The sequence below is a fragment of the Amblyomma mixtum genome, chromosome 2 (assembly GCF_055824585.1).
Source record: "Amblyomma mixtum isolate Tamu chromosome 2, ASM5582458v1, whole genome shotgun sequence".
Taxonomy (NCBI): domain Eukaryota; kingdom Metazoa; phylum Arthropoda; class Arachnida; order Ixodida; family Ixodidae; genus Amblyomma; species Amblyomma mixtum.
This window is the reverse complement of record NC_143013.1, coordinates 135,857,654-135,871,925: the sequence shown is the minus strand read 5'-3', so window position 1 is coordinate 135,871,925 and position 14,272 is coordinate 135,857,654. Positions and strand designations below refer to the sequence as shown.

General features: G+C 47.0%; 1 protein-coding gene across 1 annotated transcript in view; it reads left to right on the top strand.

Annotated features, from left to right (window-relative positions):
- The first annotated feature begins 2,298 nt into the window (after positions 1-2,298).
- The window catches only part of LOC149361018 (neprilysin-1-like), a 125,793-nt gene continuing 113,819 nt past the window's right edge, over positions 2,299-14,272 (top strand). The window contains exons 1-2 of the mRNA XM_089567975.1: positions 2,299-2,390; positions 2,469-2,575. Of these exons, the coding sequence (XP_089424101.1) occupies positions 2,299-2,390; positions 2,469-2,575 (199 nt within the window). The remainder of the gene's footprint in view (positions 2,391-2,468; positions 2,576-14,272) is intronic.

Here is a 14,272-nt window from a genome sequence, read left to right as displayed (position 1 = left end):
CTGTTAGCTCCTTAATTATTGAGAGGCCTGTAGCCCTCCGTAAGTAATGTCCGTATCAGTTTTTAGAGTTTCGAATATGAGTTACCCTGGGCGCTGGGATTTTGGATATTTCGACAAGTTACATGTACTGGAAAGACAACAGTTATCGAAACCGAGATGCATTAGGGATGTTTCTTTTTGATTTTTTTTGAGGTGCCCATGAATGGGAGAGTAATAGGCCAGTTATTTTTTGGAAAGGTAACTGAGTTAAATTTCAATTCAATTTATTTATTGAGCAGCACTTCATGGTGCTGGCAGCGCGGCAAAAAAGCCAACAAAATCGTCGGCTTGACGGGAACCGCGCTCCCATTACCAACAGCAGCGGTAGCGTCAGCAAAGTCGCAGTTTGTGACACTCAAAAGAGGTTCAAGAATTCAAGAAAATGATTTAAAAATAAAAATAAATTTAAGACATGCAGAGTAAACAAGGAATGTGACAATGCAGCTACACAGGCTATACATGTATCTACTCTTGAAACGTTCATTTTCAAAAGCACACTTTTTCATATGAAGTGACTGTCAGAAGTACGAGGTGCAAGAAAAAACTGCGATCACAGAAAGAAAGCACAAAAGGTAAGGAAATACATAAGAAATTCAGGGAAGATATTTGGCTCTCCTCACTGAACCCTGGCATATCCCGCGTTGTGGGTATGTGCCATGTCTCTAAGGAAACAACAACAATGGCAGTGGAGGCTGGGTGGACATCGACGGCACAGGAAACAGCAACATTCACTGCCACAAAGCGGCGCTAAAGCAGTGAAAAAGAAACAGTACGACAGCAACGTCACGCAGCACGAGCCGCGAGCGTAAGGTGCCGAAGACGTAGAAGAAGAACGGGCGCTTCCTAGGCAGGGCCATCCTTTCACCGAGCTCCCGAGAACCGGTAAGCCTCCCAGTCGCCGCCGACGCCGCCAGCGTCTGCAAGGAAATGGCGCAGAAGCGGCAAGAGATAGGCGCCGAAGAGTGGTTGCTTCCGCTGCCTTCCCGCACCGCGCTCGGCATAGTGCTCCTGGGCGCGACTTATCCTTCAGTCAACCTGCAGCGCAGATTTTGTAGCTGCCCGTGCTATCATCCCCTGCTATTGGCGCTTGCTCGTCCGGCGCTCTCGGTGAGGGGATGGTGTGCGGGGAAGAAGCTAGAATTCTCGCGCGTCACTCCTTCGCCCCTGAAGCGGTGTGGTCTTGGAGTTTAATTCGTGAATTATGGTCAGGGGTATCGAGAACAATTTGCTGAATGTACCTGCCACTTTTGCAGTCGCAGCAAAAGTGCGCGCTTGAAACAATGCGTGGCACATTTAACCTTTTCTGGCGTCCCTATAGAGTGGCTATGTGTTTAGCCCCAAACGCCGAACTGTTTGTAGGGGCGGAAAACGTCGTGGAAGTTGTCTGTGTCTCTACGTCGTATCTGTATAAGAAACAGTCCTTACCTCTGCACACGAGTCTGTGTCTAAGCTTCGTACCTGTATCTTTACGCCGACGAAATAGTGCCGCCATTGCAACCAACAACAGCGGCGTCCAAAAAACATAATTTTGGAAAATTCTAAAACGCGATTTCGTGCGCAGGCCGCAGCGGATAAATGCACAGCCGAGTGCCGTGATCTGGTGGACGTTTCCGTGCGTGCTCCCCTGCAGCGGGGTTTCATTCTGACGAGCCAATGTGCACAGCCATAGCGTAGGAAATAATACACTTTTTGATGTTCTCAAGACCGATATGGAAATACTAATGATCAGCTACAAATCTCTAATTACAGCGTGATGTCTATAGCTGCTAGCAAATTCGACTTGTGTTTTGGTTTAGGTGTTTAGGGTTAAGCGACTCAGACTATGACGGACGCCGTAATGGAAGGTTCCGGATATTTCGAACACCTGGGGTTCTTTAGCGTGCACTGACATCGCACAGTACACGGGCCTCTAGAATTTTGCCTCCATCGAAATTCGACCACCGCTGCCGGTATCCAAGCTGCGTCTTTTGGGTCAGCAGCCGAGCACCATAACCACTGAGCCCCCTATAGGCGGCTCAATAGTTACAAAGCCTGAGTGAACAATAGCAGGATGCATCTTTCCGTTGCAAAATTGTTTTGTCCTTATGTTTTCACTCACGTCGTATGCTTTGAATGTATTCTCACCCTCATTAACACAAATTGAAAGTATCGTTACGGCTCTGGACTCTTGAGCTCCAAATGTCGCCACTGACGACGAAATTAGACGCAAATGTGCCGCGTTGGGCTCATACGCACGACTCTGACACCTATGCGCAGCAGATGGCGACGCGACGAGCGGCTGTCAACGCCGAGGGTCCCGTGCCAGCCGCAGGCTTTGGAAACATGCAGGCTGCTCTGCCTGCCGCTCCAAGGTGGGGACTGCCCGGCGCTTGGGTGCCGTGCCATCTCCTGACATCCACCCTCGATCTCTCTCTCCCCCTCTCTCGCAGCAGCCAAACCCACTACAGTGCAATGCGCTGGATAGCCCTCGCAGGTGGCGTCGCCTTTGTCCTGGTCATCATGGCTTTCCCGGCCGTCATGATCGCCCTCTCTGAAGGTACCGCATTTGGCAGCTGCGTCCTGGCGTAGTCTCGCCTGCCTCTTCCGCGGTTCGCGTGCCTTGGGAATTCATACAAAGACGACGCAAAAAGAAAGAAAACACACAGCACACTAGGAGGGGAGGGGAGGCACGCGCATCTTGCCCCGCTTCCTAGTGTGCTGTCCTTCTTGCGCTTCCGGCCTCAACGTTTGATGACGTTCCTACGTGGCACTCGCAGTAATGCAGGACGCACTACGTCCGCCGCTATGAACGACGGTGGCGCTGCAGAACACACCCACTATTCCGTTACACTACGCACAAATATCCCCGAAAGCAGAAGACTGGACAGCCGCCGCCGTAGCTCAGTTGGTAGATCACCATACGTGAAATTTGGAGGCCGTAGATTCGGATCCCACCGGCGGCATGTGGTTGTTTTTACGGCTTTTTAATCAATTATCTTTAAATGATTACCAAATTAATGCCCCATTGATGAACACCACAAATTAAAAAAATCATGTGCTCCTTGGTTTCGGTGACAGATGGGTTCCGTAATGAATGCATCGACTAGCACGTCAGCGTGCATTGCTAGATGCTTTAGGAACCTACTCGAGCACCACATAGCCTCGTTCTACTGCAGCGCTATAGCCGGACATAAATTAAGTCTGCAGTGAAGCTCCGCCCACATTCAGGAACGCCGAGCAGAACTCGTCCATGATGGAAAAGTAATGCGTTGTGAAAACGTTTCTTGTTACCTAAACAAGAAGCTAGCCACGAGAAAAAAAATTATAAGCTTTAGAATTCTGATGCCTGGCTTCTTTAATATCGTCAGACATAACAACCTTATTTCATTTACAGTGCTGGTTGGTCAGCGGACCAATATAGGACGTCGCTGACCGTGGAGCAGGGTTAACAACTCCGGTTTTTATAAGCTTCATCCTACTATATACAGGACACATGTTTAGTACACTTACACAAGATAGTCAAGCGACCGCTGTTAAACGGCATACGAAAAGGTTTGGTTTGGTTTATGGGGTTTAACGTCCCAAAGCGACTAAGGCTATGAGAGACGCCGTAGTGGAGGGCTCCGGAAATTTCGACCACCTGGGGTTCTTTAACGTGCACTGACATCGCACAGTACACGGGCCTCTAGAATTTCTCCTCTACCACACACCATAAAAGAATACTGATATTAGGGTAGATCAAAAGACAAGAACAAGAGCAACAAAACTGGACACCAGACACCATGTCCGTGTCTCCTACAATAGCCACATTTCAATACTGCAACCTACAAGCTCAACTTTCCGTTCTCGTCAACACCGTAAGACGGTGCCTTTTCTCCGCGCTAATTTACGCTCCTTAAAGTATGCCTCCTTAAAGTCTCAGTTGTTGGTAGAACAGAGATACTGGGTCTTTAAAGTGTATAGAAAGGAGGAAAACGGGCTCTGGCCGCAAAAACGACCGCATTCTTGTCAGACACCTGAAACGCCGTGATGATCTATGCGGTAATCGGAAATTCCTTCGCTTCAGCATGAAAATCCCTGTCTTGTTCACTTTTTCTCTACAGCAGTCTGGAGAGCTTGCATTTGGCCCTGCGGAGAAAGAAACCTCTAAGCGCCAGCTAAATGACCCGAACAGATATCGGGCTGTGAGCAGTGTAGGGATCCGAAAAGACTTTGTACGGCTGGTACAAAACTTGTGAAGGCATGAACAGCCTCTAATGCCATAGCATTGCGGACACACAATGTAATTCCAACGTTTTCTCCGACTCCATCACTGATTTCAAGGAGGACTGCTTGTTAAAGGGCCTCTGACCACCCTCTGGTCGAAAACACTCTCTACCCCTCTCGGAGCGAGCCTCCTCTCCTTCCGTTCCCTCCTCGAGATTTTTCTATCCCACTCCTCGTCGAGTAGGCTCGGCAAGGCAAAACCACCCCTTCGTTCTCCGATGTTAGCCGGAGGCGTGGTGTCTGTGGAGTGCGTCACATGTCTACGTCATAGCCCCGCCTTCAATGAAATTCTTTTCTTGGTTTTTGCTACTGGGTCTATTAGAGCGGAAGGGGGGGGGGCGCTGCGGGTTTCCTAACACCCTCTCTGTTTTGCTCTTTGGGTCTCCTCGCGGTGTTTCGCCGCTAGACTTGTAAGCAAGCGCATCCTTTCATATTTTGTCATTCCCAGTTAGCGAGCCACATTTTCATTTTTTTAGGCCTCCCCACCGTTTCACGAGCGGAGGGGCTGAAGTCGGTTGTGCTCGAAACACACGGCGAAGCGCGGACCCGGCAACCGCCCGTTTGCTCCATGCGTGTTTGTGTTCTCTGTGTGTCTTTTCTCCGCTCCAAAGCACATGTCATTCATCGGAGTCAAGGTGTAAGCAAGATGCTCACCAACTCACCCAGTTTTACTATTTTTTACTTTTAATGGCTGGGGTTCAAGGCTGTCGCCGTAAGCTCCATCCGCAGTTTTTTGCTGTTGTTGTTGTTCCTTCATGCGGGTTTGTACGCATGTGGCAAAACAGAAGGCGCTGCGGAAAGCGTTGTGCAGACGACGCGACCCCAAGGCTACGCCCAACCTTCTCCCGTCTGTCAGAACGATGCACCAATGGAGTGCCTTTAGCGAAAGTTACCCCCATGACGTCAAGGGGGTTCAGAGTAGTGGGGCGGGGACGTTTTTGTTGAAGGAAAGAACGAACGGGCTTTGATTTGAATTTTTGCAGCTTTTCGGGGCGCGCATGGCTCTAGTATTTTGCAGAGGTTATCTTCGATGCCTCATCTATACAGTGGGCTTGTTTTTCAAAAATGTCCGGACCCTGGTCAGTGGCCCTTTAAAAGATAAAGTTAAGGTTCCAGTTTGAAGCTTTTCCAATAAAAATGCGGTTCTTAGCGGAATAAAAGAGAACAACCCCGTAAACGACAACACCATGCACTCGTATCTCGTGAAATTAGAATTAGAAACTGAAATTAGAGAGCAGCCCGTCATTACAGGGCAAAGTTTTCGTGCCTGCTTTGTTTACGAGGCTATCTGGCGCTACTTCCGTGCAAGCATTGCAGCTGGACCCTAGAGGCTGCCACAAAATCTGGATTTGTTTGCAAGGAAGTGCACCGCCCGAGCGCTCTAGACAAGGCTGCTCACCACTGTACGTGACATCTACAACACAGGGTGTTGTCAGTTCAGCATCCGCACTGTATTTGCTCCCAACTTGGTCGGTTATTTGTATAAGTCGCCATCCTGACTTTGGGAACTGAAAACAAAATTAATACGTTCAGGGTGGAATATCGTAGAGGTCACCCAGCGAAGGATCTTAACCACGCACACTTGATTAAGTTGACTGGAGCAGCCTATCGCACTTTCCTGACGCCGAGGCACCGTGAGGATTTCCTCACCGGATACAGCTGTACTTGCGCCCGCCTGAGAGACGGGTGCAAATATTAAACGCATAGGAAAAATGAGAGATTAATTATTCATCAGCATCCGTCCAAGGGTAGCCACATGCATCACTACACAAGAAAGCAGTACATCTTTCGCAGAAACTTAATAGTTGCAAAATTAACCCTTGATCCAGGGATCGAACCCGAGACGACTGCTAGCCTGATGAAGTCACTCTTAGGAAGCCAGCTAAGATAACCAGCAGATGACTGCGTGGGGCCATATTGGTGAATATCTGGAATTGGAAACGGTGTTAGTCGAATGCGCTGAGGGGAATCCCCCGAGTAGGTTTGAAATAAGCGAGAGATTACTCACTAGCAGTGTAGTAGCTTAGCGGGTTGGTGCGACTTCCCAGAACAGGCCGTGATGCAGGGTTCGAACCTCAGACCAGGTCGAATTTTCTTTAAATATGACGTGCCCGCAAGAACTGCACCGTTTTTCTTCGTAGCCGTATATGGCTGCGCTTGGGAGGATGCCAGTGAGCAATTACTCCATTATTGGGGGATTCCCCTAAAGACAGTGGATATGTAGGAGAATTGGAGAGAATCTCCGTGATGTACTTAACGGCCTTTTTTTCATCCTATTACCGCGTAGCAGACAACCTATGTATCTGAGCCCTCAGCGATATTTATTTATTTATTTATTACCTCAAAGGCCCCGGTTGTGGGGCTTACATGAGGGATGGGCAGATTACATGCAGATTATATAAAGATTACAGAGTACATAAAAATTACAGGATACATAAAGATTACAGGACACATAAAGATTACTGATTACATAAGGATGACCACAATCTTTTTCTTGAAGTCGATGCAGTTGACGATGAGTACGGCTTCCGGCGGCAGATCGTTCCAGTCCCGAGATGATATGACAAAAAAAGAACAGAAATGAGATGTAGTTCTTGCAGCGGGTGGGTATACGGTCTTGATGTGGTTGTTGCGGCTAGAAGGACGATGAGCTGTTGATATGATAGATGATCCTAAAGGTGAATGATGGAACATGTGAAATAGGCATAGTCGAGATATTTTTGTTCTAGTTTCAAGGTTAGGCAAGGATGCTCTGGATTTTAAAGAGGACACGCTAGTATAGTAAGAGTAGTCACAATAAATAAAACGGATAGCGCGGTTTTGAACTTTTTCAAGGATTATAGAAAGGTTAGATTGATGAGGATCCCATACTGCTGATGCGAATTCTAGTTTAGGTCGGACGAATGTTTTATGAGCTAATAATTTGATAGAAGGGGTAGCAAAACGAAGATTTCGACGTAGGAAGCCAAGGGTGCGGTTAGCGTCGTTAGCGATGTTCGTGATATGCGAAGACCATGAGTTAAGATGATGCCAAGATACTTACAGGAAAGAACAGATGATACTTCAGAACCGAAACGAACATATTTTGAGGGAATATGGGATTGCCTGCGATGAAAAGAAATCGTACATGTTTAAGTAATATTAAGGGACGTTAGCGAATGCTTGCCCCAAGTTTCGATTTGGGTTAGATCAGTTTGGAGGGTGTCAGAGTCAGTTCTGCTGGTAATAGGGCGGTAGATTACACAATCGTCGGCAAATAATCGGATGTTCGAGTTGACGTTAGAGGGAAGATCGTTAATATTAGAAAAAGCAAGGGTCCAAGCACTGTGCCTTGTGGTACACCTGAAGTAACGGGGGAAAGAGGTGACGATGATTTGTTAGCGTAGACAAATTGGTCTGTGTTGGTCAAAAAATTTTTTAGCCATTTTAACACCAATTGGCTAAGGTTAAGACGTGAAAGTTTTAGTAGTAATCTTTTGTGGGGTACCTTATCCAAAGCTTTTTCAAAGTCAAGGAAGAGCGTGTCAGAGAACTAAGATCATTAATAAAAAGGGCTAGTTCGGTGTCAGAGGAAAGTTCTTTTAGGAAGCCGTGTTGGTTAGGATGAAAAAACTTGACCGATACTAAAAATTTAACTATGTTAGAGTAAATAACATCTTCCATTAATTTTGAACAGATGCTCGTAAGAAAAATAGGGCGGTAGTTTTTATATGAAAACGATGAACCTTTCTTGGGGACTGGAACGATCTTACCGATTTTCCAGTCTTGCGGAAGCACGCCTGATGATGACTGCTGAAAAAGATGACACTAACCACTTTTTTAGTATATTTTAGCACTTTAGAGTTCAAGCCATCAATGCCAGATGACGATGACACTTTCAATGATTCAATTAGTTTCCTAATACCATTGCTTTCGAACAAAATGTCTGGCATAGCTAGATGATCGAAGACAGGGAAGTGCGGTAATTCGCCGTCCGGTTCGTTAGTAAAAACTGAACAGAAAAAAGAATTTAGAACGCGACAGACATCATGTTCCGGAATGAGATTATGGTCCTCATCATGTAAAGTAATAGGTGTGCTGCGTGAAGGATTAATGGATTTCCAAAACTTGTTAGGATTAGTGCGAAGCATAGAAGGTAATACTGATGAAAAAAGGAAGTTTAGTTCGGTTTACCAGAGATTGGAATGTTTTTTTCAGCACAATGGTACTTTTTCCATGAGCACTGAGTGTTCACACGTCTGGCTGTACGGAAAAGCCTTTTCTTCTTGTTATTAAGGCGCTTCAGATCGTTGTTAAACCACGGTGACGATGATTTTTCTGTGATCGTGATAGTAGGGATGTGCTTATCTATTAGTTGATGCATTTTGTTATGGTTATGGTTGGTTTATGGGGCTTAACGTCCCAAAGCGACTAAGGCTATGAGAGACGCCGCAGTGGAGGGCTGCGGAAATTTCGACCACCTGTGGTTCTTTAACGTGCACTGACATCGCACAGTACACGGGCCTCTAGAATTTCTCCTCCAAAGAAATTCAACCGCCGCGGCCGGGATCGAACCCGCGTCTTTCGGGTCAGCAGCCGAGCACCATAACCACTGAGCCACACGCGGCGGCTGATGCATTTTGTGTATGAAAACAGACCGGTTAGTTTCTACTGACCGGCTTGAAAAATCATGGACGAACCACGCCCCAAAATCGGCTAGTTCTGTGTTCATGGCAGCGTAGTTACCTTTGTCGTATAATGTAAGTGTTTTTTTTTTTTGGTTTTCTTCAGGCTTGGGACTTGGAATGAAAATGTGCTTAGTATAATGGAGTGGTCACTAAGTCCGGGTAAATGAAGTGGCGTAGAAACTTCATCAGGTTGGGAAGTGAGAATGAGATCGAGAATGTTGGAGGAATGGTCAGTTTGCCTAGTAGGTTCAGATACGACTTGAGACAAGCCAAAGGTTAGGCACGTGTTAACAAAGTCACTTACAATGTTATTTTTTGATGTAATGGTGGGAAGATCGGACCAGGCAATGTCAGGAAAATTGAAGGCACCATAATGTGCTGATAGGACGTAGTTATCACGCGGAGTGCTTCGTGTAAGTGAGTCAGTTAGGTCAGGGGGTCGATAGCAGACACCAACGATAACAGGAGGGAACGAGGCATGACACTTAATGAAAAGGAGTTCGAGAGGGGAATCAAGTTTAATCTCGGAACAAGGATATGAATGATGAACACCTATTAGTACACCTCCTCCTCGCCTATTAATTCTGTCGCGTCTAAAGATATTGAAATCAGGGAACATGGAAGTTATTTCGGAGTTCCCTACTGTTGAATTTAGCCATGTTTCGGTTAGTACAATCACGTTTCATTTCATTTCATTTATTTAACGCACTGAAAGGACATGTTGATCTCCGTAGTGCGTATAAGACTTTCGAGGGAATCTAACTTCGGTACAAGGCTGCGAATATTAATGTAAAGAATGGACAAAGGGCGGAGCTTAGGCTTTTCGGGAGGATTACGTAGTAGCTATGGGGTGCGGGGAACAACTTCATTTGAAATACGGTCATAAACGTAGGTAGTGCTGCCGATGATTAACTTATTGTAGCGGAGTTTGTATTTTTCACTTTGTGATTTACCAAATGCAAGTAGCTGTTTCCTGGCAGAGAGGGTAGTTTTCGAGTAATCTTCCGAAATACTGTAGGAACTGTTCTTTAGTTTGCTAGCAGAGGAAAGAATTTTCTCTTTTGTTTTGTAGTCAGCAAAGTTAACAATGATTGGTCTGTTTTTGTTGGCATCAAATTTTCTTAGTCTGTGAGCTCTTTCAATGTCTGTGGGGCTGATTGTTATATCTAGTTTTTCTTTACATACCTTCGTGATCAAGTTTTCAGATTCAGCCCATGTTTCAGGGTTAGTGTCTTTTGATCCAAAAAATAATAAATTCTAGCGGCGCGCCCTGTCTTCATAATCCACTAGCTTAGACATGATGTTTGATATTTCACCGGCATTGTGCTCCGCAAGTTCCCGAACATCGCTGATATCGGTTTTTATTGCGGCAAATGTTGCGCAATCATCTTCAATCTTCGCTAGCCTGTTTTTTATTTCACCCAGCGCTTTGTCGTTTTCAGTTAACGTGCAACGAATATCTTACATTAATATCTTCCATTAACAGCAGTACCTTATTGAAAAAGTGAGCAACGATTGTGCGAAAACGCTATCGGTAAGGCCACGGCACCGTAAAGCTCTGCACTGATCGCTGTCTCGGCCATAGCGTGAAATATTTTTCTCCGCTCTCTTTGAGGAGGTTCAAGGCGGCAGTACGGAAACGATTTCCGCATTGACATCAACTGCGTCGTTCTCTGCCTTTGTTTTCTGCGTGCCTAGGCGGCTTTGCACCTTACCCAAGAGTTGTATTTGTTTTTGGCTGCAAAAATTCTCTGAAAGCTCGCGAAGATTCAGTTTTCCGTCTATAGTAGGATACAACTAAAAAAAAGAAACAGCAGTTGCTAACATTTGGGCCGCGGTCCGCGGCGTCCTGTATTACTCCGCTGAACAATCGCAACAGAAAACGAAATCAGCTTTTATGCGAAGCATACTACTTTAGCTACCACTTCAGCCCTTCACCGTGGTTATGCGCCTCCAAATCACGTGATACATGACGTCACACCACGTGACACGATGACGTCACGACAGTAGAGAAACGGGGGCCCACCTCGCGCCGTCGCTGGGGTTGTGCGCCTCCAAATCACGTGATACATGACGTCACACCACGTGACACGATGACGTCACGACAGTGGAGAAACGGGGGCCCACCTCGCGCCGTCGCTGTGGTTGTGCGCCTCCAAATCACGTGATACATTACGTCACACCACGTGACACGATGACGTCACGACAGTGGAGAAACGGGGGCCCACCTCGCGCCGTCGCTGTGGTTGTGCGCCTTCAAATTACGCGACACGATGATGCTTCGCATTCTCCAGGCTTAACCAAGTTAAGCCTCAGCCATTTTTTAATGTTTGACTATATCAAACAATCCACGCATCGAAATTCTAGAGCTCATAATCTTTTTCTCGTGATAAGCTTCTCGTGATAAGAAGAAACGTTTGAGCAGCAAACTACTTTTTTGTCGTGGAGAATTTCTGTGCGCGGAGCTTCACTGCAGACTTAAGTTGTGTCTGACTATCGGCCCTATATTTTACTGAAAACACCCAGAAAAAGTGAGCATTTGCTGAATGGAACATCCGCTCAGCAGCGTGTCTGGCGGAAATGAAATGGATAAAGAAGTCGTGCATACACGTGATCCCACACAGGATGAAAAGTGCGAACTCTCATATAATTGTGCTATCGCTGTCTTGGAAATGATAGCTTACTATGCTGTTACCGGGTTATCTTTAAAGATCTTTAGAAAAAAAAAATTAGCTGCGGTTCAACTACTCTTGAACCTGGTTAGATAGCGAAAGCTATGGCGTACCGGGAAACTATACGCGGCTTGGCGTCTGTAACGTTGAGTGCGTTCCGGACACTGGATAGGCAGCGCACCCACCCTGCCACCCTGGCAGGTGGAAGTTGACGGTTGATCGCAAGATGCTCTCCGAAAGAACGCTGCGGCTATACTGCTGCAGTGCCGCGTGTTGTCAGCGCTAACGCATGCAGCTCACATCTCTCTTTCTCTCACCATCCCACGTACCTCAAAGCGCTATTGAGGCGTCCACTGACCAAGGGAGCCCGTTATGCGCCTAAAACGTTGTCAACGCCAACGCAATGAACATAATGAACGCCGACGGCCTATGGCTTCAGTGCCGCGTTTCTGCCACACCGTTGTCAATGCCAATTGCAGCGCACATCTGTCACTACCGCCACGTAGCTTAAAAGCGCGACTAAGGTGTCCACAGTCCCAGGGGGCCAGTCGACGAAGGCTGGCTTCTTTCAGTCTCTCCGACTCACTTTCCTTGCCGACGAATCCCACCGAGCCGTCCCTTCTATATATACGATGCAACGCGGTTTCACTGGCTCCTCCTCTGACGTCATGCCAGATGGCGCAACGAGCGGTGCTGCCAGTTGCGGCGGTTGATAGGCAACGGTTCAGCTCACGGTGTGGCCACCGGCCACAGCGAAACGTCGGGAATACGGCCAATGTAGCTCTCGCTACAAAAATGGAGGGAGTACTTATTTCCGCCTTAAGAGCATGACGCGATAGCTTCAGTTGGTTACCTACCGCCCGTGTATGCGGAATTCGTCATTGTCGACTTTATATTCATAGGTCCCGCGGGGAGTCCTCATACCACTCCTGGCGCTGTGGCGCCGAGGTTAAACGATGGCCCTACGATGGCAGTTGCTGCCATCGTTGATGCTTGTGTGACCCAGGTTGCTCTTCCTGGGCAACTGCTCGAGATCAATCAATAATTTAACTGCCACTTGCCAGTGTGGTTTGTTTGCTATCAATGTGGTGGATAGGTTGTATGATGCCACAAGTCACGTGACCTAGGTGGCACACCTAGGTTGCCTGTCCGGGAATTTTATTGCGAAAGCAATACTACTCGCACGTTCAAGCCTTCGCGTGACCCGGCCGCAGTTACGTTTGACCTTTAGCGGAGTGAATATGGGCGACCAACTCGCTCCTTCAGATAGCCCGGCTGCAGTTACTCCACGCCGTGCACCTGTGGCGCTACTGCCGCTGTGGCGTCATGCCAGCTGTAGATTATGTTTTCTTTCTCTCAGTCGCAACAACATCGAAAACAAAATATAAAAAAAATTACCGAAGACGCTTTGAGTCTTCGCGCAGCGGCGGCCGGTAGCCACGCGTGACCTGTAGACGCGGCGCACTGCGTTCCTTCAGTTGGAGGCGCTGCGCTCTTGCTTTCGCAACCTACCAGGCTTAACAAAAGCTAAGCCCGCGCCAGTTTTTTCGCTCGCAATAACGACGACGACGACTTTTCTGTACACCGGGCGCCTTAACGCAATTGCGGTAAAATAACGCTGGTGGTAACATGGATGCCCCCTTAACGGAAACTGTGTGGGGCTCGATGGACACAATATAAAGAGACAGCGGTCGTGGACTAAGTTGCCGAAATTTGTTGATCCGTTTTCTAAATATTTAATTTATAATGCATGTTTTAACAGCACTCTCGAAGGTGTATCCGTCTGACACAAACTCAACTTACAGGACTTGCCCAGGTGCAATATATCCTGACATATTCATCAGTAAATTCCCTGATTTTTCTCAGCTTTCGCTCGAACGAGGCACGAGCTGAGAAAAAGCTGCTAAGAGTGGGTCAGGGAACAAGGGCGAGTTAATGGCATTCTTGTCGAAATCAAGAACAAGAGATGGGCAGGACAAGCAATGCGAAAGCAAGATAGCCAATGATCACTTAAGGTAAGGAAGTGGATCCAAAGAGAGGGCAAGTGCAGCTGGAGCGGCAGAAAATCAGGTGGGTGGATGAGATTTGGAAGTTTGCGGGGATGAAATTGCCGCGGCTGGCATAGGACATATTTGGAGAGATGGCAGATGGCTTTGTTTTACAGTGGACGTAGTTGGGCTGATAACGATGGCGATGAAGTCATAAAAAGAATCACCCAGTATACCCACGTACCGCAAGGGGGGTACGTGTGGTGTGGTGTCACTGTTCACGTAAGGGTGGGATGCAGAACCATTCTGCTGTCTGCAGTTAGGGAAAGTGGAGTATTTCATTGTGCTGCAAGAAATATAAACACTGGCGTGCAAATCTAACAAGTTGTCTTTATGGCAGTCGCACGCATTAAAGCACGTTAAAACAATGAGAAAAATCATTTTCATTAACAAGAATTGAATGTATTTGTCCTCAGTGTCTGTTCAGAGCTAATAAGTAGACAAAGGTATTACATATGACTGTAGCGGAAAGTGGTGCAAAATGCGACAATTTTTTACTTAGCGACCCCTAACTTCTAAACTGGCAATCAAATTATTTCCATATTTCCGTCATCTGTTTCCAAACATGTCCATTACAAGTGGCTTTTCAGTTTTCCAGATT